Source organism: Osmia lignaria, chromosome 7 (assembly GCF_051020975.1).
Source record: "Osmia lignaria lignaria isolate PbOS001 chromosome 7, iyOsmLign1, whole genome shotgun sequence".
Taxonomy (NCBI): domain Eukaryota; kingdom Metazoa; phylum Arthropoda; class Insecta; order Hymenoptera; family Megachilidae; genus Osmia; species Osmia lignaria.
This window is the reverse complement of record NC_135038.1, coordinates 8,361,975-8,384,262: the sequence shown is the minus strand read 5'-3', so window position 1 is coordinate 8,384,262 and position 22,288 is coordinate 8,361,975. Positions and strand designations below refer to the sequence as shown.

At 39.1% G+C, this 22,288-nt stretch overlaps 1 protein-coding gene across 6 annotated transcripts in view; it reads right to left on the bottom strand.

Moving 5' to 3' along the window:
• LOC117604458 (Myosin heavy chain-like) overlaps positions 1-22,288 on the bottom strand; it is a 46,223-nt gene that overhangs the window by 1,856 nt on the left and 22,079 nt on the right. For 3 of the 6 annotated variants that reach the window (XM_034324526.2, XM_034324527.2, XM_034324528.2), the window contains 13 exons: positions 22,066-22,248; positions 21,336-21,598; positions 21,103-21,265; positions 20,705-20,879; positions 20,119-20,277; positions 19,802-20,017; positions 6,108-6,236; positions 5,424-5,567; positions 4,929-5,018; positions 1,899-2,258; positions 1,656-1,810; positions 897-1,020; positions 18-785 (listed from right to left, as the gene is read on the bottom strand). In XM_034324526.2, the coding sequence (XP_034180417.1) occupies positions 18-785; positions 897-1,020; positions 1,656-1,810; positions 1,899-2,258; positions 4,929-5,018; positions 5,424-5,567; positions 6,108-6,236; positions 19,802-20,017; positions 20,119-20,277; positions 20,705-20,879; positions 21,103-21,265; positions 21,336-21,598; positions 22,066-22,248 (2,929 nt within the window). Of the gene's footprint in view, positions 1-17; positions 786-896; positions 1,021-1,655; positions 1,811-1,898; positions 2,259-2,397; positions 4,164-4,928; positions 5,019-5,423; positions 5,568-6,107; positions 6,237-7,096; positions 10,006-19,801; positions 20,018-20,118; positions 20,278-20,704; positions 20,880-21,102; positions 21,266-21,335; positions 21,599-21,706; positions 21,747-22,065; positions 22,249-22,288 lie in introns of those variants that run through there. The other 3 variants (XM_034324531.2, XM_034324530.2, XM_034324533.2) reach the window with 3 other exon arrangements.

Here is a 22,288-nt window from a genome sequence, read left to right as displayed (position 1 = left end):
ATTATATTGAAGCTTACTTCAGCAAGTTCTTCCTCGTTTTCTTCCAGTTGTGACAGTAATTCGGTTCGTTCGCGACTGGCTACGTTGGCACGTTCTTCTGCTTCAGAACGCTGCCGCAGTGCTTCCTCGAGAGAAGCTTGAGTCTCGTTTAATTCTTGTTCCAACGCTTGTTTCGCTTTAACTGCAGCAGCTCTTGCGCATTCAGCATCTTCTAATTGATTCTTCAGTTGTCGCAGGGCTGCCTTGCCTGTCGAGTCGCCTTTGGATCTTTCTAACATGGTCTGAGCATCTCTGAGCAGTGCTTTGGTCCTCTTTAGATCTCTCTTTAACCTATGCATAGTTTCAGCCTCCACGGCTCGTTCAGCTCGGTCCTGTTCTTCTATGGCCACTAAACGTCGTTCCAATTCGTGTTTCTCTCGAAGAAGTATTGTTCTCTCTTCATGTTCATTTTCAAGCTGCGATTCCAGCGCTTTAACCTTCTTCAATGAATTACCACGCACATCCTCTAATTCCTCGTCCCTCTGTTGCAGTTCTTTTCGCATTTCTTTGCGTTGCTGCTCGATGCTCATTTCAAGCCTCAATTTAGCTTGCTCAAGAAGCTGTACTTGTCCAGCAAGGTCATCGAGTTCTTCTTCTTGATCCTTTGACCTCTTCTCTAACTCGTGCTTGGCTTTCTTCAACTGTGCCACTTCCTCTTCCGTTTTACCACCGAATGTTAACTCTTCCAGTTCCTGGCTTAATGTTCGCAGCCTTTCTTCTTTCAATTCGATTTCTAATCTCGCATCCTGAGTTCGAAAATCATAGACAAGTTAAAAATTGAATCATAGCAATCACTGATTTTCAAAATAATATAGTTCTCTGGAAATCAATCGATGAATAGAGAAATATATACTTACACTCAGATTTTGTTCTATGGTGAATTTTTCTGCGATTGCAATCTCCTTTTCTCTGGCAAGCCTTTCTCGTTGAGCTTTCTCTTGCCGGAGATCGTTCATCAGATTCTGCGTTTCCGAGTCGAATCTAATTAAACAAATTAAATCCAGTTAAACATCGTTTGATATATTTATACTGCTTCAAGTTTTCTTAATATTCATTTTTAAAAATCTTAGAGTCGGGGCTAATTTATTTTAAAAAATGATTGAATAATCGGTCCCCTCTTATTACAAACAATGTAGTTCTGGATTCAGGCTATCCGAGGCTCTATTTTTGAAATAGTCAATCACAGTTTATGCAGCCAGTGAAGCAGTGGCTGATGTTGTCCGACGCGCAAAATTACCAGCTTGGCAAACAGCCAAAAACACTTGTTGCCGCGAATGAGATGAGAATGAAACTACTCTTGATACTATGAAAATTCGGTGACTGCGAACAGAACCATCAAAGCAATTCAAACTACTAGTTTCATAAGGTACACTAGCGCGCAAGAAATGCAATCCATTGTTTCACTGTTAAAAAATAGTTCAGATCATTAAGAGTGACAGGAAATATTCTATTACATGTATTCAACATTTGCCAAACTTTTTCGACCACTCTAGCTGGGCATACGTAAAAAACTGCCTAAAAATACATTCTACATAGCAGCGTTCAAGCAAATGGGGAAAAGTTACCCGGGATACCGGATAAAAAAAGAAAGTGTAAAAGTTTCAAATAGCACGCACTTGCGTTGCTTCTTCTCTAAAAGATTATTCCTGGCTGTTTGTTCTTCTAACAGCAGCCTCAGATCATGCATTTCACCGTTCAATTTTTGTACACGACGTTTCCATTGTCCAACCACTTGACGCTGTTCTTCAACCTCTTCGTACGCGTCAGCTAACTAAAATATCAAGAATAGATATTTTAAAATACATTATTCTTTTGATGGATACATGATTCAGGTAACCATTTCGTAAGACTACGCGTACCTTCTTCTCTAATTGTTTCTTGAGTCCCACCAATTGTTCCAAGTCATCCTCGTGTTGTTGCGCCATCTTCCTCTTGGTGAACTCGAGTTCTCTCACAGCGTGCTCGTATCTCTGTTTGTAAACACCACCATCTTCGCCGTCCTCGGCATCAGAGGCAACGCCATTCAAATCGGCAGCTCTTGCATACAGAAGCTCCATTTCCAGCCGCTCTGTCGTTTGTTGAAGATTCTTGTTCGCCTCTGTCACATCCTGAAGTTCTCTTTCCAGTCGCAGACGTTCGGACGTCTCGGCGTCGATCCTCTCCGCTGCTAGCGTCGACGTCGAATGCTCCTCTGCGAAGTCGGCGGTCATTTCGCTTAACTGGAACAAAAATATAATGGGGAAAAATTACAAAAATCATCAGAGACATGGACAAAATGTGTTATGGATTTTCTAAATTCTGACCACCCTAATTTTTTAAATTTATAAGAAACGACGACCATCGAACCAATTCTTATACCTCCCCTTGATCAACGCTGTCAGAGATGGTCCTGTCCTCAGAAGCATGCGACAAAGAACGCCTGGAACAAGAGCTCTTCGCGACACTGTTCGACCTGCTATAATATTGATAACCACGGATCATAATGTTCGTAGCACTCTGACTCCTTCCCATACCACGTCCATCCTGCTGTCTAGACATGGCCTGCAGGCTCAAATCGTCACCAGAATCATCCCTGTGACCCAGACTTCTCCACTCCTCCATGATATGATCAGTCCTCTTCAAAAACTGTGCGATCTTCGAGGACAGATAGGAAGAGGCGGTCGAAGGTTCCATATGAGAAGCTGTCGGTCTGAAAGACTGTCTGACCCTCTGTCTCTCACAGCCCATTACGAAATTCAAGCTGGCATCGAATACAACTGGAGCTTGTTCCTTGACAGACATGTCTTCCAGGGTGTCCATACTGGACAGGTTCTCCATGGGGTACATTCTTCTGGGTAGTATGGAGAAGTTTCCAGGTGAGTCTAGGCTAGTGCGAGGTCTCGACGAGACGATGGACATGGACCTCGACCGATGAGACAAACTCGAGGAAAGGCTGCAAGGTGATGGACTTCTGGTCGAGCTGGGACCCAACATGTGTATCCTGCTAGCTGGTCTCCTCAATATGCACGGTGGTAACGGAGGTCTTTTCGTCAGATTCCTCGACTCCATGGATCTGGACAGACTGTCGCTCGAGTTGTTCATCAGCAGGTCCTCCAAGCTGGATGTGTCGTTGGAAGGCGACCTTGCCGTGGAGTACGTCGGTACAGACGGCATTTTGGATGGTTTCTCAAAGTACCGTTATTGATACAGGGATTCTGAACTGCCAACGTTCCTCATCATTGCCTACGATGTATCCTTTGCAACGCAGATCCATAACGATTCGATAAAAAGATCACTGCTGGTGGATGTTGATGGAGAGTCGGCGCCGTGGATGTTCAACGAGCTATTCCCATGGTCAGCGACGGAGATGCTCTCGGTTCTCTGGTCCGGGTCGGCTCGATCGGCCTGGCACGAGCATTTAATTGCGTAACATCGAACGACAACGCCCGTATCGAGAGGGAGTCGCGGTGCAACTGCCTCTTCCTGGGTCAGCCGATGGACCTGGTGCCGGTGTACCGTCTGTTGGAGGAGACGGTCACCTCTGAGTTATTCTAAGGGAAACGGAGAGCGATGAAGACGGAAAAACGGAGCGAAGAGTAGGAGGGAGGTTCGTAGCACGGGCCAAGATTTTGGATCGACGCCAAACCTGACTTGTACGTCGCGAGAAAAGTGTTGGCCGAGCAGAGGAGCGGAGCAGGAAATGGTGAACAGAGAAAATCGCTCGAAAGGTCGAGCTGACTTAGAAAGCAACAGGTTCCTCGTACGAAGTTGTGATGGGATCCAAGTAGCTTCGAATTTTACTGAATAGTTCATTTATTTTGCTTAGGACTTAGGTCCGTATTTATGTGTCATTCAGAATAATAATAGTGTTCCTCTCTATTATCATTCATCTTTTACAATTTATTAATAACTTTATATTGATGAATGAATTGGGAAGGCTGGCTTGAAAGAGACAGTATCTTGAAATGATAACGGATGGCTTGGCTCAAGCGATGTCAAGGTCGTGCGGAGAGTTTTCATCAGACACTTGATGGGAAATCTCGGTCACTGGAACTTCTGCACGGTTATCGGTGCGGACGAGGTCGATGCTTCGTGATGCTTCGTCGAGCAGATTCATAAAGCGATAAATGCACGCTTGAAAACATGCTCCGTCTGGCACAGTTAACCCAATTGCGCGACACAACGTCACGCGTATCGTGACTAATAACTATAGCCAGGCGAACGATCCTGTTTAAACAAGTCTCTTCTTGTTTCTGGAAAAACGACTTCTTGCTTCTACATGCTTTGATGTTAATGATAATTGGGGAATCATTTTAGCTTGAGTATAATGATATAATTATGCAATACAGTTCATTGATTCTGTTCATTTTATAAAAGTTCAAGCTTCAACTTGTGCAACTTTTATGTCATCAAATCATGTCAGACTTTTAAGTACAAAGGTACCTGTATCGCTTAAAGAGAATACTTGCAAAAAAGGATTGCGATCATTAGAAGATATACTAGTTGAAACATCCCACTTTTTCTTGTACCACCTTTCTCTATTAGCAAGAAAAAGAGAGATACATCTCGTCCCAGTTGCGTGACCAGCATTGTATATGAAACCATATTATTTAAAAGTGTATTCACGTTGCACGAGGATTTACCGTGGCAAGCAAAACAAGCTTAAGTAGAAATTAAGTAGTTTTGTCACTTAAGTCGTTCAAACCAATCAATCATATGGAAATTAGTGTCTTCATAAACGATGTTCTCCTTTCGATAATCATGAAATTACCTTGATACGATGGAATGATTTAAATAGATCAACTAGGATTTATATACTTTTACCTAATTAAATGCTGATAGGAAAATAATAATCAGAGTTTAGTAGAAGAAAGTAGTAAATTGGTATCTTATTTTATGGTTTTCCATACCTTAGCTTCTAGTTTGTCGTTGTCGTGTTTCAGATGATTCCGTTCCTGTTCCAATCTCTCCAACTTTGTTCTGAGAATTTCAAGCTCTTCCTGTTAGCAAAAATGTAACAATCAATTTAACAATACACATTTATGTTTAACACAATTTGAAATGATAACTGGTTCAAAATATCATAAATAATATCAGTTTTTGGCCTCCTTACAATTTGCAAATTCTAACAAACTTTGTATATTAGTATCCTTTACTCTATTTCTATAAATAAATAATCTGAAACCTGATCATATTACAAAAAGATTTTCTGTTTAGAAATATAAAATCACAAAGATCGTTGATCCTTTCAATTATTCAATTCCCTCTACCTTCCATTCATCGTTGGAGAATATCTAACATCTGTTTCTCGATTTCTAGAATCAATTACATTAATCCAGGTTTCTCTTCCAAGGTCTCATAATAGAAAATCATTAGTATGTAAGAATAAATAGCTATGTTCTCACCGTCTTTGCCTTTAACTGATCCTCAGTCCGATGAACGTTCAATAAAGGTGCAACTTTCACGTATAATCTCCACCATGGCCATTCTCTTACGGACATCCACTTCCTTACGTTCCTCTGGATACATCTGACTGCCAGATCTTGCAACTGAAATTCGCAACAGATAATGTTATTCATATGTGTACATCTCTTTTTACTGTTCAGATAAATTTACTCGAAAATAGAAACAGTTGACCTGAATAGAATACCTGATTTGTTTATATGTTTATACCGCATTGAAGTATGCTAAACGCTTTTGTAATATGCAAAATAACAGAGAGAATGATTTAAAGGCATAAATATATTTACATAAATATTCATAGTTTCATAGCAAGCCTTGAATGAAACTCGGAATATTTTTATTTATACATTTGCATCCTTCTTGGATATTTACAAATTACCATTTTAATTATTTTGGAAATTATAACAATTAGAAGAATACCTTTCAAATAAAATGTACTCTGTATGGAAGGAACTATTATGCCACGATAACATGATTCTTTGTCGGTGGATATAACACTAGGATAAAAGATAAACATGGAGTATAAAAGAAGTTGGCTCGAAATTTCTCAGGATGAGTGAAAACTACCGTACGAGCTGGCAAGTGAAGGTGCACTTTTACAAAGGCAAGAAGATGTCATGACATACTTTCAGAGTGTTGAGTTTACGACGTGCCAGATAACCCCTGCACCTTGCCTGAAGAAGAATAATGTGTCCAGTCAGCTTCTCGTCTCTTTGGGCCTCCAATCGCTCCAGGGTGCCGGATCTGAAAAATATCTGTTGACAAAAAAACAAAAACACAAAGAACCAACAGATTAATTCACTTCCTTCAAACGAATGCCTGTAATGATTAAAAGTATCATTATAGTTGTAACTTTCATACCAGCAAGAATTATAAGTTATTATTTTCCTAGCAAAATTTCTTAAAGGTTTCCAACTTTTAATTAACAGTCTCTTGGGGCGTGTTGAAAAAGTAATTACCAGCAAGGATTCACGTTCCTTGTTTTGTCTTTAACGAGTTACTTAGTCAGAGTTATATTTAAATGGTATACCGACAATAATGAATTCCATTAGATTTAATTAAACACGTGTGAATGTGACTGTGCGTATATATTAGAAGCCGCAAGGAGAATAGAAAAACGAACGGAGATATCCCTGACACGATTTTCATGATTACATTCAGCATGAAGAATGTTATGGTATAAAAAGTACTCTCCCCGGCGTTTAATTAAATAATGAAATATCACAGGTTTTAATAACAATTCTTTCTTCATTTAACTTTTGATACTCGAGTAATTTATAATATTCCATTAACAGCATTTCTCTAATAGACAATTTAACTACAAAAAAAAAAAAAAAATAAAGAGAAGCTGGTGCAGATGTTTGATCTCATTTCGTGCAACTAGCGTAATTGCATCCACTTTAGATACTTGATACCTAAACACTTTCATAACGTTACAAGAATTATTTCAATCCTTCCTCTTTCTAAAAGTATCATGAAACATTAGAATTAACTTAGCCAGGTACACCGGAATTCAATGTCAATGACCCTCGCAATATCGAACGCCTTAAATTAGCAATCATTCATCGATAAACATCTAACAAGAAAATACAAGAGCGATGATTACGTGACGGACCTGTCGTCCATCCTCGAAGGTCCTGCAAGCATTCCTCTGATTTTTCTCCGCGACTTTCGCGTTCTCTCCTTTGCAACTATCGATACTGCTGGCACCACTGGAAGTCGACACACTGTTTCGAACAACGACGGTCTTCTTCTCCGATTCCAGTCTATTAATCGGCGAATCGAACACGCCGATACCGTTCCTCTCGAAAAATCGTTCCTTCCGAAAATCTCGAGTCTCGCTCTGAACGTTCTCCTTCCATTCAACTTCGTTCTCGTTACTCATGTGCCCGCTATCCTCGGAGCAATTGCCATCAGAAGTGTATCCATTGTAATCGTTCAAACTTTTAACGTCGACGTTCTTCTTCAGGCTGGTCACGGACTCTATGGTCGGAGTAACATCCTGAGTGGATCTTGTTTTTATCCAAGGATCCTTCACCTCTTTGGTCGCCTCTGCGTTCTTGCAATTAAAGAAGTTCACCAGATGCTCGATCTCCTTCGTTCTTTTACCCACAGACTGTGCTCTCTTAATTTCCTGTTTAATCTCCTCGTTCCTCTGACAAACAGTCTTCAAAGTGTCCACGTTTGGAACAGGTGTTTGATCCTTGATCAACGATCCCTTAGCCTGTTTCTCCCAGTTCTTCTTAAGTTCTTGAATACTAGAGCTTTCTTTCTTCTTCTTCGATTCCTCGATAACACTTTGCCTGATACTCGGCTCGTATTCCACCCTGATCACCGCTTTCTTCTCTTCTGAATTATTCTTCTCGTTGCTCTCTTTCTGATCGTTGCCAGGTGGATCTTCGATCTTGATCACAGTCGCGTGATACTGCTTCCCGGTGGATCTATCGTCCTCGTAGGTAGTTCTACGAGGTGGAGCAGAATCAACGCAATCGGTCGACGCAGTTTGCTCCTCGTCATCGTCGTCGTCCAATTGAGCCATCAGTCTGGCGACACGCTCTTCGAGATTGCTGCTGTACCCTCGAGCAGGTTCGCGCCGATTTTCCGGGGAATAACCGAACGCCTCGCGACAATTTTCGTAGATCCGCTCGTCCATCGAGCGATCAAGATCGATGTCCAATGGTATAGGAAGGATCGTCGGCTCGACGGCTCGATCTACCTGCGATAGATCGGCCAGAGATCGACCTATTCGGTTTCTATGGGTCAGAAGTGGAATCTTGCTCGGTCTCGAGGAGACTCCGAGGTTTCTTCTACTCGGAGGTTCGTTCCTCGGGATCGATTGCACGCTCCACAGGCTGGTAGATCTGTTGATGGATTTACCTCGTGGGATCTCCTGTTTCTTCTCGACGATCGTCTGCGAGGACGTACGGAAGTGTTGATCCTCGGGACGAGCTCTTATAGAGACGCAGCTCAGGCTGACCGAACGATCCAGAGTTGCCTTCTTCTTCAGGGCATCCGGTTTCTTCGGCGGCTTCGTAGGCGCGTACGACAATCCCTTCTTCAACAACGCTCTGTCCTCGAGAATCGTGCACGAGGTTGTTTTGCAGAGGGTCCTCGGGTTTTGCTTCTTCTCATTTTTGAAAATCACCGGCGACGATTTTGTTTCTGCAACGGGGCGACGTGGCTTGCTCGAGCAGGAAGCACTCTTCTTGCCTGGCTCCGAGGAAAAACCGACGCGTGTACTGGTATGGTCATTAGAAGAGATCCTGCTGGACGTCTTCATGGTAACCGTACTTTTTGCCGGCCGGCTTGTAGACTTGTTCGCCAGAGTAGATCTGTTCTGCTCGGGTACCGGCTGCTTCTTTGGAAGTGACATAGGTTTCGATACGTTCGGGCTGCTTCTTGCCTTGACAAGTCGAGGACCAACGTTCGTTGGCCATCTCGTTACGTTCTCCAGCATCGTGGCTGTTGTTATTTATTGGAAATCAACGAAGAAGAAAATGTAAACGTATGAATTCCTAGAAGGAGAATCTTCCTATCGATTCGATCAGTTGACGGAGGTCCTTGTCTCGTCTTCCTCTTCAACGCTGATCTGGAACGGCATCTTTCTCGATCCAGCGGCTGTTGTCATCGGCTAACTTGACTTCCGGCCCTTCGTCTCGCGCACACGCTTCCTGCATTCGCGTTCAGCAATGGACCTTCAGTTGGCTTCCTCTTGCTCGGTGGAGAACGAGCCGCGACTAAGTACCGTAAAAGCCGCGTAAAAGTGGACGTGCATTTTATGGTCGAGGATAGAAGGAGGAAGAGACAGTTCGGTGGGAGTGAAAGGAAGATACGGGGAGGGATAAAATGGCGGGAGAAAGGGAAGAGAGAAAGAGAGAGAAAGTTGAAGGAGATTAGGAATGAAGAGAGAAGATGAGTCTCGAGGAGAGAAAGACGGGAATATTATCTTCGCAGCTTCTTGCAACGCGGATAGATAGAACCGTTTAGTGGTTTATCATTTTCATTGAAGGAAGCCGTTTCTCTCAAACGGAAATAAAATCGAGCCGGTTATCGTAACGGATAACGCGGGACCACCAACCGTAACGACGGGACCTTGAATTTATTTCCATGGAATTTTGAAATATTACAGACACCCGAGAGGCGTCGATAAATAATTTACAATTTTATTTTTATTTGAAACAAAAAAAGAACGTCTACTCTATTTTTGAATTTTCTACTGCAGGTACCATTTTATAAACTCTATTTCGTCCATTTTGCCTAATGAAATCTTCTATTGTTTCAGAGCTATGATTCGGCCCATTTGCATGGGACATTCCCTGTTATTACGGCTGCCCATAATGGAACGGCAGGTTTACTGTACAATAACGATCGACATCGTCCAAGCAGCAAGTCCTGTTACGACACGGACTTTCTATCGTTAAACCAAAACGGTCCAATTGGTCGTTGGCCGGATGTGTAGAGGCCGATCGAACGGGCATCCTTTATGATTGCCCATTGAAAGGTATCCGTCGAGCAAATGCTTTCGTCGGGTTAATTCAAGCGAGAGATAATCACGAAGAAAGCACCCGAGCAGTCCGCTACTTCCAGCTCGATCCGTATTTACCGTTATCGAACATAAAAGGTACCATAGCATAGAAGGATACTTCTCTCTCTTCGATTAATTGAGAAATCGGCTGATTACCTTGTACATTTTTAATAATCGGTACTCACTCGCGGCTCGTTACGAAAATTAACTAATTAATTTTCTACCTACCTAAATTCAGCGATCGTAACGTTATCTCGAGGCACTTATCTTACAACGAATCATCTGACACATCGTTTGTTCAATGATTACAACCCTTTCGTCTGCACTGGTTAACGGAAATAGAAGAGAAAAAAGAAAGAAACGAAGATATCCGACAGGGAGGTATCGGTTTCGAAAGTTTTTCGGTGGCGCACGTTGTCTCAAATGAAATGTAAATGGAACGAAACGAAAGTGAACACACCGGCGAAAAAAGAGTTTCTAACAGAGAACAACACGACTTCCACGATGGCCCTGATCGGAATCGAGACCAACCGCGAACTGACTGCCACCGAGTGCAGAAAACTTTGTACGAGTCAGGTGCAAGTTCCTGTCCCTCCCTTCCACCTGTAACTCGACCCTCCTCTCTTTCCCTTCTTCCTCTTTCGCTTGCTCGGACAGTTTATTCCCTTTTACATGGACCATTCTTAAGGTACACCATAGGCTTCCCTTAAGTAAAATGGTTAAATAGGGGTTGAACAACGGTTAAATTGTTCTAAATTAATATTTTCCAAATTAGAATTTTTATTTCATTTAATCATTCGTGTGTTATTTAAAAATTTAATGTTACTTCGATTAGTAAGGGATGTTAGATTTTATAATGCAATTTTGAATGGAACAATATTGCTGTTAAAATCGTTATCGTTAGAACGAAATTTCAACTGCAAGGGTGTATATATATTCAAGGCTCGAATCGAGTGAGGAAAAGTCGGTCGAGATCGAGTTGTGGTCCCGAAAGTTTCATACTACGTACGAATACTGAATCCCCACGAAAAAGTATCACACATATTCGAAAAATCAATTTTTAAACGATCGAACTACTTCGTAGCATTGATGAGTAATTAAAAATTCCTTCGTCAATTTGTCAAGTAAAAGTCTTTCTTTTTATTATCGTACTTAAATTAATAAGGCAATCAGTGTTTTCGATGTAACCACTTACTGTTGCATCGTTAAACAGAGAAATTTTAATGCTTTCCTTGAATACAAGCGATCAAACCTTAGTACCTGCTGGCCAGGTAAAATCGGTACCTGGATTACTTTGATCGCACTTCGTCCAATGAAGCATGAATCTCAGGTATACGTTTACCTGAGTCCTTTCTACAGTAACATAGAAATAGAAATGTATACAAAGATAGCCAGAAAAAGAGTAACGAAGAGATGGCTAATTTCTATTTAATGAACAAGTTATTTTAGATACCGTTTTGCTGTTTCTTTATTAGAAATTACAGTGATTGGTATTTTACGAGGGTGGACTGAGGTGTTTCATCCTTGTTCAATTAATTAATTTAAAAGTGGGCAAACCGGTTTTGGATAGTTAGAGGAGACTACATTGAAAAGTAATTAAAGCTAAACATATCTACCTTTCTGTTTTGCTTTTATTAATTTATGCCGATTCGCTGCTTTCTTCTTTTTTTTCTATATTTTTTTTAATGTAAAAGGCTGATAAATGATTTTATTTCGGGTCATTTAATAACGTGTCTTAAAATAAATTCAGCGACCTATAGTGTACAGTAACCTAACCGATTTGCAACGGAAGTAAACCTGCTCGAATAGGAAGTACCGTTGGTGGTCTTATTCGCGTCTGACCCTGTGCAAACAATAAGTAACTATCCGATAACTTGTTTACGAAAGTTCGACCATTGCTTCACCATCGGTGTCAAAAAATATAATGAACGATTTATAGTCCAAGTGCACTGTAGAGAAAGGGTTAACCAACAGAAGTCACGATTTGAATATGTAAAAGACACTCTTTTTTTTTTTTAACGACGTACGGTTACGTCGAGGGTGGCAGCGCTTACAGTTGTTGCATAATGAATGAATTAGTATTCTTGTTGGTGGAGATACGAGCGAAAAAGAATTACAATGAATTGATGCACTGAACGTGATCCAATCTTCCTCTGTAATTTAAAGAATTCCAGAGAAAATGCATGAAGGATTGCTTGATTCAAGTTCGAGGCAATGTAAATGAAAGGGTTAATTACAAGAATTTTAATATTCGTAGCTTTTATCATTTTCTTTTTAAGATTTAAATTAATCTCAAGTTAAATGGAATTTCTAAATCTCACGATAGAAGAAACAAACTCCTGTCAAGATTCTATCATCGTCGATTACTTCTATAATTTCTATCTGCAGAAAAAAGAAATTAATTTAATATTTTCACTCCATAATAACATCGACGATATTCATACACCGCCTCCGACGGGTTAATCTTTTTTTTTTTTTCAAAGCTCCAAGCAAACCACGAAGACAGAAGCATCTGTTTGTCAGACCAACTTTCTCTCACTGACCATAAGTATCTTTCTTGTTCCTCATTTTACAAATGAGTTCTAGCAAGTGTCTTTCAACCATTGCGATTGCCTGCCACTGTAACCTGAAGACGAGCAACGTAATATATTCAAGATATCAGTAGATTAAACTCGTACACTGAATCATTTATCAAATCTATCCTGCGCTAATGGATTTATAGATTCATTCTATTTCAATAATGTAAAAAGAAAGATTTCCTCGAATGAATGAAATTTATTAATGCTACTTGAAATTTTTTCAAATTTCTTTCAATTATTAGACTATGTTGATAATTGCTTAGCACCCTGTGTAGCTGTACTGAATTCTTCAATAATGAACTGTAATGAGTACAATGACCATAAAAGCATCTTGGATCGCGTTCCTGGCCATTTATATCAACAGCAGATGAAAGCAATCATAATGTTGCATCTAGGAATTAACCTATCATCAGATGAGACCGTTTTCCCATACTATTACGTGTAACGTTAATTGCTATGCGTTAATAGGCAAATCAGCTGTAAATGATACGCTCGGAAAACGTAGGAAAGAACACGGTACAGGAAATCGTGAATGGAAATACTGATCGTTCGTTAACCCTTGGGTGGCGGACCATGGAGAGAGCCTCAATTTAAAAATTTTAATTCCATTAAAAATAATATTTTTTTTCTGATAATCAGAGCTCCAACTTGACAAATGATAAATCTAGGAAATGGCGAATATAATCCTGTATCAAGGGTTAACTCGCTATGTATTTTAAAATTTCAATCTTATTAAAAATAATACTTTTCTTCTGATAATCAGAGCTCCAATTTGACAAATGATAAATCTAGGAAATGGCAAATCGAAGAGAAACAATGACGATTAAAATTTTAAGGTCGATCCCAGTGAATGAACGACGCGTATCCGTCGATGCAGCTTTCGGAGCGTTCGCGATGGACGTTTTTGGGTCACCCGGTGTATCGTTCGTGCAAGTCGCCACGGAAATTTCGCGGGTCTCCGCGAAAGCGAGGTCGCGGGGACGTTCCTCCCGTACGCATAGAAAAGACCCGGTGTGTTCGGTGCCGATCGATAGATCTCGCAGAGATGGCAGCTGCATCGAGAAATTGGAAGCCACCAGGAGGACGCCGTTCGAAAGCTGCCGCCGGGAATGTCCGCTGGCCTACTGACGAACTGGAGAAAGGAGATGACATGGGAGGAGATACGGGAGAGCATCGGTAAGGAGAAAAGACCGCTGGCCGCATTATGAAATCGCGATTCTTTTTCACATTAAGGAACATACCCGATGCGTTTTAATTGCTTCAGCTTTATTACCCTTTCTATGCCATCCGACTCTTTTTCGTCGAGTTTTGTTCAATATAAAATTGGATTCTACTCTTTCTTTCTATAGAGGCGCTCGTTAATTCCCTTCCATATGATTCTTTGTATTCAAATTCAAATACCATCGATAAAAATATTTCTTAATAATTCAAAAACGAAGCTTCGAACAACATTTATACACAAAGGAAAATGTTGTTCAGAATCACCCCAGCTACCACCCCCTTAAAGGACTGACACTCTTTCTGGGACACCCTGTATAAAGGGTGCAAGTAAAATTGAATACTACAGAAGAGTGATATAGGAAGAAAGTTACACTGACCATTCGATGGAATTAAGAAATCATTTATCGAAAACCACTTTCACCCAATGAAACTACCAATGTTTAACCACAGCAAATTGATCGTTTAACAGAGACACTAATAACGTGTTTGACATTGATCAATAGAAAATATATGTGAAACCCATTCGCGTAACTAGCTGGACACCAAGAAATCATTGGTTACAAAATTTTTCTTTAACGAAAACAAATATTTGAACTGAAATGCAATATGCGATATAACTGAATATTTATACGTGAAATTGATATAGGTAATAATAATTGACTTTTCTAATTAACAGGTTCGCATATGTACGCTTTGTTTAATCACCCTAAGCCCGCATATATTTTCTGTGTCTCTGCATTGACGCTTTCTCTTAAAACATCGTATCTTTGTGTCAACACTCTTTTTTATTTAATACCGTCATAAATTCAAACAATGCTGATATTTACATTGACTCTAGTTTCACTTAACACGTTACTTGTTTCAACATTCCCTGTATATTCTTTTCAAACACCGCATAAAATTGAAAATTTCAGATAAAATAATGAAAATTATTATTTTCTAAATTATAGAAAAATTTGAAAACAACATAGTCTATAAAAGGTACCAGTTATTAAATAAACCTCTCTGCTTCAGATTCTAATTGAATCGTTTGAATTCCCTGTTCTCACCTTTCTCTATTTTCACTATCTAGATTATGTTTCGATGGCACATACACAGTGTGACTCTAATAATCAAACGTTACGCTTCATCAATTAACAAAATAAAAATTGCAAAGTAGTTTATAATATTCAATTAGTAAAACCACGATTTCCTCGTGAAACCTCGAAAGAAACATTGCAGTCCCTAAACGGGTATCAAATTAGAGCACCGGACGAGCGCACGCGGGGGTCGTTCAATTAATTAGCGCGCCTTCGTTAAGTTCGCTGCGGGAGAAGCGAGGAAAAATTACAAGAAGAGGACTCCTCTTCTCGCGAGCAATTAAACCGCGAGGTTTGAACGAAATATCTAACCCGAAGAATAAAGTCGACGCAACAGAAAGGCACCGCGGTTCTACGACGCATCCGCTTCCGCAACTAAGGAACGACGTGTGAGAAGTTCATTGTACGAAGTTCTACTGCTTCTTGCGCGAACGCAGAGGGTTCTTTGATCCTCGTATCTCGTTATCACCGGATCCTCTTCAGCTGGTTAACGTTCATTTCATTCCACTGGCGACTATGTTTTTAAAGGTAAGTCAGTGAAAGAACACCGGAGGAACATTTTATTGCCAATTACTGTTAGAAATAAAATGACTTATGGTGATTATCCTGTTGGATGCAAGGACGCTCGGGACCATTCGTTGAATTCTCTCGTTCGCTTCGTAAGTAACCGCCAGTTTACTCGCGCCTTCATCCAGTCTCCGCAGGATCTTTAAGCGCTTCGCGATGATGTTCGTTTTACCTGACGGATTAGCGGATGCCATTTCTCTAGAAATTTTATAGAGTTTCCTTGAACGTAACAGCCGGTAAATGCGAAACATCCATCTCGCTCGCACTCGTTTACGACCTACTCCGAGGCCGAGCCGACAGTCGGCGGCGCCGAGGAACAGGTACCTCCCTCTCGAAGTGTCGCGAAAGCGGAAGCTCCATCAGATCAGGAATGATTCTTTTTTAGTGTCAGGAATTCTTGCAGCAAATAGACCGATGTGTGATTAATGAGGTGGACAGCTGGATAGACGGACTGCCGGAAGTGCGACGGTACGGAGAGTTTTTGCATCGAACAGGGTAGGCTTCCCTTCAGGAAAATAGAAGATCCCTCCACCGGGCCTGATACTCGGTTATTTAATATCCGATGCTTTTATCAAGTTCTCTCGATGCATCAACTTCGCCGAGATGCATCGTTTCCTTCCATTTCTTCCGTTCTCTTTCCTCGTTTTTAGAATACTTTATATTTTCTTGCGCTTTGCAGCTGTCTCGTGACAAACCGAGAATTATTCAAGCATCTCTGCAGAGGCATCAAACCATGTCCCTCGAAGAAATTGAGGAAATTGATGTTCCTCGCATTCCATTTTATTATATTATGCTCTTCTTCGATGGTTCAACTTCGTCAGATCTTCAAGATTTGAAATAGATACTGATAGTCGTATCTGCATAATAACAATTAACACGGGCGTGATCTTAGTAGTTCCGTGATCTCGATCACGATCTGGCTAGTCACGTGTTCGTCGTGCGAACCTGACCTAGCTTGTTAAGACAGTTAAATTAAAACTCGTCGCGTTTCTCCATTACCATCCTGCTGATGAATAGTCGAAACGTACGGGGCATTAACAGAACGTGGAAAACCGATTCGCCGAGCAAAATACACTGGCAAACTGGAAAATTCCACGTCTGGTTAGGAATTAGTTAAAATGCAATCTCGGACACGTTTTCCGAGCCGACCATCGAGAAGTCATTACCGTTTCTTCTTACCACCCTCCCCCTTTTTTTTTTATTATTCCGTACATTTGCGTTGGTTCGTTACGTAAACCTTCTTAACGACACATTCCGTAATGTTTTCACCGTTCTCCTTTTTTGCATTTATTTACGAGCCGTTTTTCTTACGCGACTTGTATGGGAAACTTGTCTCTGTTTGTATAGAACCGATGACGCTTTTAGTATTCTCTGAGATCAGAATAATATGCAATAAAGAGATTATTCAATTCTTTTAAGCATTTAAAAAATGCTTTAATTTTTTTTAAGGTAACAGGGCTACGTATCTTTTGACAGAAGAGAAAGTACGATCGAGATCACGAAAGTCATCTCGACTGGGAAAGTTTATGATACTGCATTATAAAAAATTGAATTCGTGCAAAACAGAGGAAAGACAGATGACCAGTCCGATCGTTAATAATAAAGAACATTAACTGCTCTAATAAAAAGAATCGTATCCTCTAATAACCCATATTGTCGTTAATAAGCCACTGGACAAACGTTAAAGCTTCCAATAGTTCTAGATGGATTTTAGCACGGACGGGCTATTCGTGGCGTCAGGTATTGATTAGTGGAATCGAACAGCGAATTATTTGCGATGCTAGACACGCACGAATCGCAGGCACACACGATCAACGGTCACATTTCCGCTGTGGAAACCTTACTCCGGATATTTCGGGACTCGAGATTTCGGGACTCCTGGCTGCACGTTTAAACAGAAGCGATCGTATTCAAATAACCCTATGTTCCCGTTATCGATTATACAGGGTGTGTAAAAAAAAAATCATTCACACAAAAAAATAAGTCAAAAATATATCGGATGGTTGTGTACTAAATGGCTCATTTCGAAACACCAGAAGTTTGATTACCTCGTAAAACATTGTTCGTTGCAATCCACGACCAATCATTCTGTACTAACAGTATCGATAAAGCATTTATATGGTCATTTAAAGGAAACTTTAAGCTACAAATTGATGTACCATAAGTGCTATTTTGTAATACTTTTATGTCATCAAATCTTGTCAGAATTTTAATGTTTCGAAATTGGCCATTTAATGAATTTCTAAAAATATAGCAGATCTCAGAATAAGACAGAAGAAATGTTAAAGTAACAATTTTGATAGCGACATTAAGTACTCTCACAGTACTTTCTATTTAACGTGTCATCTTCGAACTGTCATGTCAATTGAAAGTTTTCCGTGTGGCATTCGTAAAACTCGCTTCAATCGTGCTTTCAAAGCGTCCGCAGATATTTATGATATACTTTCTAAATTTATTCTGCTGAGAACCGTTTCTACTTAGAGATTCAATGGCTGTTTAACCGACTCGAACGAATGCTCACTCACATGTCTCCTAGGAACATTTAAAACCTGCACACAGGTTCAATTCAATTTGACGAGTAAAGATACAGCGGTGGATAAACTGGAAAGTCTGTAATGATTATGATAAGTGTACGACCAATTTTGTATAATATACACTGTCCTCCTTTGAAATCAGCACATTTACATTACCAGTAAACTGTGCAATGTGTGAAAGAAAAATGAATATATTTCTAATCTATGTCAAAGATTATCAGAATTCATGAATAAATAATTGTACAAAAAAAATGAACGATTTGCTGGTTGAAAGTTGGAATTGGCACACAGAACGTCTCTTGTAGAAACGAAGATAAAATGGAAAATAGACGAGTGTATATAATGTGTAACTGTCATGCAATCGATGATGACCATTTCCAACAGTCAATACGTAAGTCGTACTATTGAAAACGAAAACGAAATGCTACGTTACGCTTCGTTAACTGTTGATTATTTCATTCGATTTAAGCGTGTAAACATAAATCTTCGAACTCTTCAATTTTCTCTTTCTATCCGCTAATATTCTCTTTTCTACTTTTTTCATTTTCATTACCTACATTTTAAACTATTTCTTCAATTATAAAATATATATTGAGAAGAATCTAATTTGCAATGCCAGTTACCGATGACCCTCATTCAAGGTGTTAAAAAATGATATTTCATTCTGATGAATCCTTACTAAAATTGAGAGTGTTAAAATTAGTATAATTCACTCTGTTTCTGTTTTTATAATAATCCTCCCTGCATTCTATCATGATGAACATCGTACATCAGTAAATGGATGGTTTTCATTTAAAATGAGTAATGATATTATTACCTATAGGATGACCTGATAAAAGAGAAGAACGGGTAAAAGGAAAAGAGACGTACGTACGAGCAAGGTGAAACACTTTCGTGATGAAAAGGCCCCGAGGAACATGAGTTCTGCGAACAAGGAGAGGTTCTGAAGAGTGCAACGATTTCTATGTGGGCCACGAGAAAGTTACTAGCGCGTGTCGCTTTTTTTTCTTCTTTTTCGAAAGAAAGAGATATTTGACCCTTTTGCACTTTCGCGGTCAAACAAAATCGTACGTGGACCTGCAGCCTCGAATTCATTTTCGCGACGAAAATCAACCACCATCAGTACAGGAAGAAAACAAGATCTATATATATAGTTCCTGATATACTTTTAACCCTTTCACTGCTAAGGAAGATTATTATTGCCCAATGAAAAATGTTCACATTTTAAAAATGGCAATTATTGAGAACAAGAGTAATTAATTTTCAAACATCAAATTTCAACCTTTCAATCTGCAATTTTACATTATTAGTAAAGTGATCCTTCAAAGGATAAATTCAAAAGCATAGTACTCGATCGGATGCGTTACATTGAATTGCGGAAGTGCCGAACACCTGTGGCTGCCGGCGATATTGAATAACATATTGATATTTAAAACCAACATTGCAACTGGTTTGTGTACATGTATTATGTGGGCTCTTCGTTTCAGTTGTAATGTGAATATACGAAGAGATTTTTAAGAAAGTTTAGAAGAAAGTGAAAGTACTTCTCTTAAAGTGAAATGGACGTATTGGAAATTTAAGAGATATGTGAATTGATTAGCTATAGGATAATAAATCCACTATATATTTGCTAGGATATAAAGACATTCAAATAAAATGTCCGATTTCTTTAAATAAAAATATAGTAATTGCAAATTTTATGTATTAGCTTATTTCACATTTTTACCAATTTTAATTCATAAACTCTGTATGAAAGTTACACTGTCTTCCAAAATGAAATTATATTCAGTATATGAACATGCAGAGTAGACTTACCTGACTTTGACCAACTCGATACAAAGCTGGATCGACGTCGATGGTGAGCATCATATCTTCAACAGCACGACGTTCATCGGCTACAGGACTACCTGGTCGAGCATTAACGTCGCTTGACAGCAAACTAAATCGTCTTCTGAATTCACTTACAGCCATATATTTAGGGAAACCGACCTTATGCAGCCGAACAGCGTCAATTATTTGACTACCACGAATCTGCAACAAAAATGAAAGAAATTTTTTAGTACAATAGGTACTATTTAATATAATCAAATAACTCAAAGAAAAATAAATTAAATTCTAAATAAAATATTTACCTGTGACCGCAAAAGGGGTACATTGATAACGCTATCCTCGCTTTGATTCGACTTTACGGATAACAGACTCTTATTATCGGTGCACCCGGCGTTGTGTTGCGGAAGTATACAATGGATGAATTTAACTCGCGTTCTACGCAAAGTTTCAATTAGTCCATCCTGTAAATAATGATATCATCCTATTTATTTTTGAGGAGCAAATATTGGTGAATTAAAAAAAAACTTTTCCTTGTTCCTTGCCTTTGCTATACATAAACCAACAACAAAAGTAAGGAATAAAAATAGTAAATGATACCAAAATAACGTGCATCTCAATTCAATGAACATTTTCAACTCTATGTGTATCATGTTCATAGAACGAAGGCCAATTTAATTCTAATTATTCCTACACTTATGTCAGTTGAGTCACTGTTTAATGATAAGGTAGTAAATAACATGACACGTGACTTTATCTTATATACACACATTATGGGACAGATAGACGGAATTATAACTTCATACAAGCATATTTGATTCACATTATGTTGACACTGTACATGTTACGTTATTTGAACATTATCTTTGCAGATACGATTTGCATACTTACAACGGTAAATTTGACCTGCAAACAAATATTTTTCCTTTTCACAGCAGTGAATGTTCTTCGTATACTTGAAGCTCTTCTTAGAGACTGTGAACCTTCTAAGCCAGGCATAGAAGAGCACAAAGCCCCAGAAACACCAGCTCCACGGGCACTGACAAATAGCATGCTGACATCTTCCCTAATATCAAGATAAAATATAAAATTAATATTCAATTAGTATTAGTTAAAATTATAACAATTAAACGGATTTTTTCGCATCCGTTTTATGTATTGTCTATTCGAAATTATCGGACGCCATGTTTTATTTCTATAACAAGTAGGTAACATTAGAGAATACCTATAATATCGATCTCAAGATTGACGAAAAGTTGATTTGATTAAAATTTATTTGAAAAAGATACCTTGAACTTTCTTGCAAAATTGTAATGGCACTTTTAGTAACAGGATTTTCTCGAGTTGCTTTAAGCCATCCTGTTGCTGTGTAGAGTACAGGATTAGTACCCAATAAATGTTGTAAAACAAACTGATTGTTTCCAGGTGCTTTTCGTAGAAGCATTTGATGATCTTTCGAAAGAAACAAAAAAAGATATTTGTATTGTCACTCGATAAATTATTCGTAAAAATTGCAACATACCTCGATCTCCATAATGCGAGAACAATCGGTCCAGAAATGTTTCATCGCTACCGCCAGGACACACCGTTTCCTCGTCCAATAACCACAAAAGGCCCTTCCGTTCCATTTGTCTACTTCCGCTAAGGTCACTTTGACTAGTTCGCAACATTGTCGCCCCTTGCGAACTCCCGCGATCTAACAGCGAAATCAAACCCTGAGGTGATCCAATACCATCTTCGTCGCAATCGTCTTCATAATCGACGTCGATCCCTTCTTGAACATACCTGGATTCGAAATGGCGCGAAACCATTAATTTAATTATAACTTTACATGGACCGTATCAAGAACCATGTCTCTTAAGCGAAATGAATGACTAATAAAATTATTATTACTTTTTTGAGGTTCAGGATCAGACACGAGTATAGTAATACCTCGCTAACTGTTGCAAGCTAGAATCCAAAAGTGAATAATAAAAATAGAAACACAGAAAAATGCTGTTTAATTATTTCAGACGGATTTATAAACATTTAATTAGAAATATATAAATATGTAATTGTTTGTTGTATCATTAATTCATTAATCATAGGTGGTAACAATTAATGAGGCAAATATCAAAAAAAGGATTATTAGAACTAGAACTTTAGGATATTCCTATGTAATTAGTTTTTATCTCTGAAGATAATATTTTATAATACAATAAATATATTGTTTAAGATCATTAATATGAGAGAAAATTTTAATTTATTTTCACCTGTCTTTTGGTGCTACGAGGGTAGTATGATGAAACAGCAACTGCAATCGTTCCTGCAAATAATTATGACAAAGATCTTCAAAGCAAGCACCAGTTTGTCGTCCGCAGGAGGCTGGATTCTGAAATCCTGGAGAATCGCACAGCAATAAGGAAGATACCGCGTGCACAGAAGATGATATGGATCTGTTAATACAAAAAAATAAGTTCCATTTAAATAAAATAA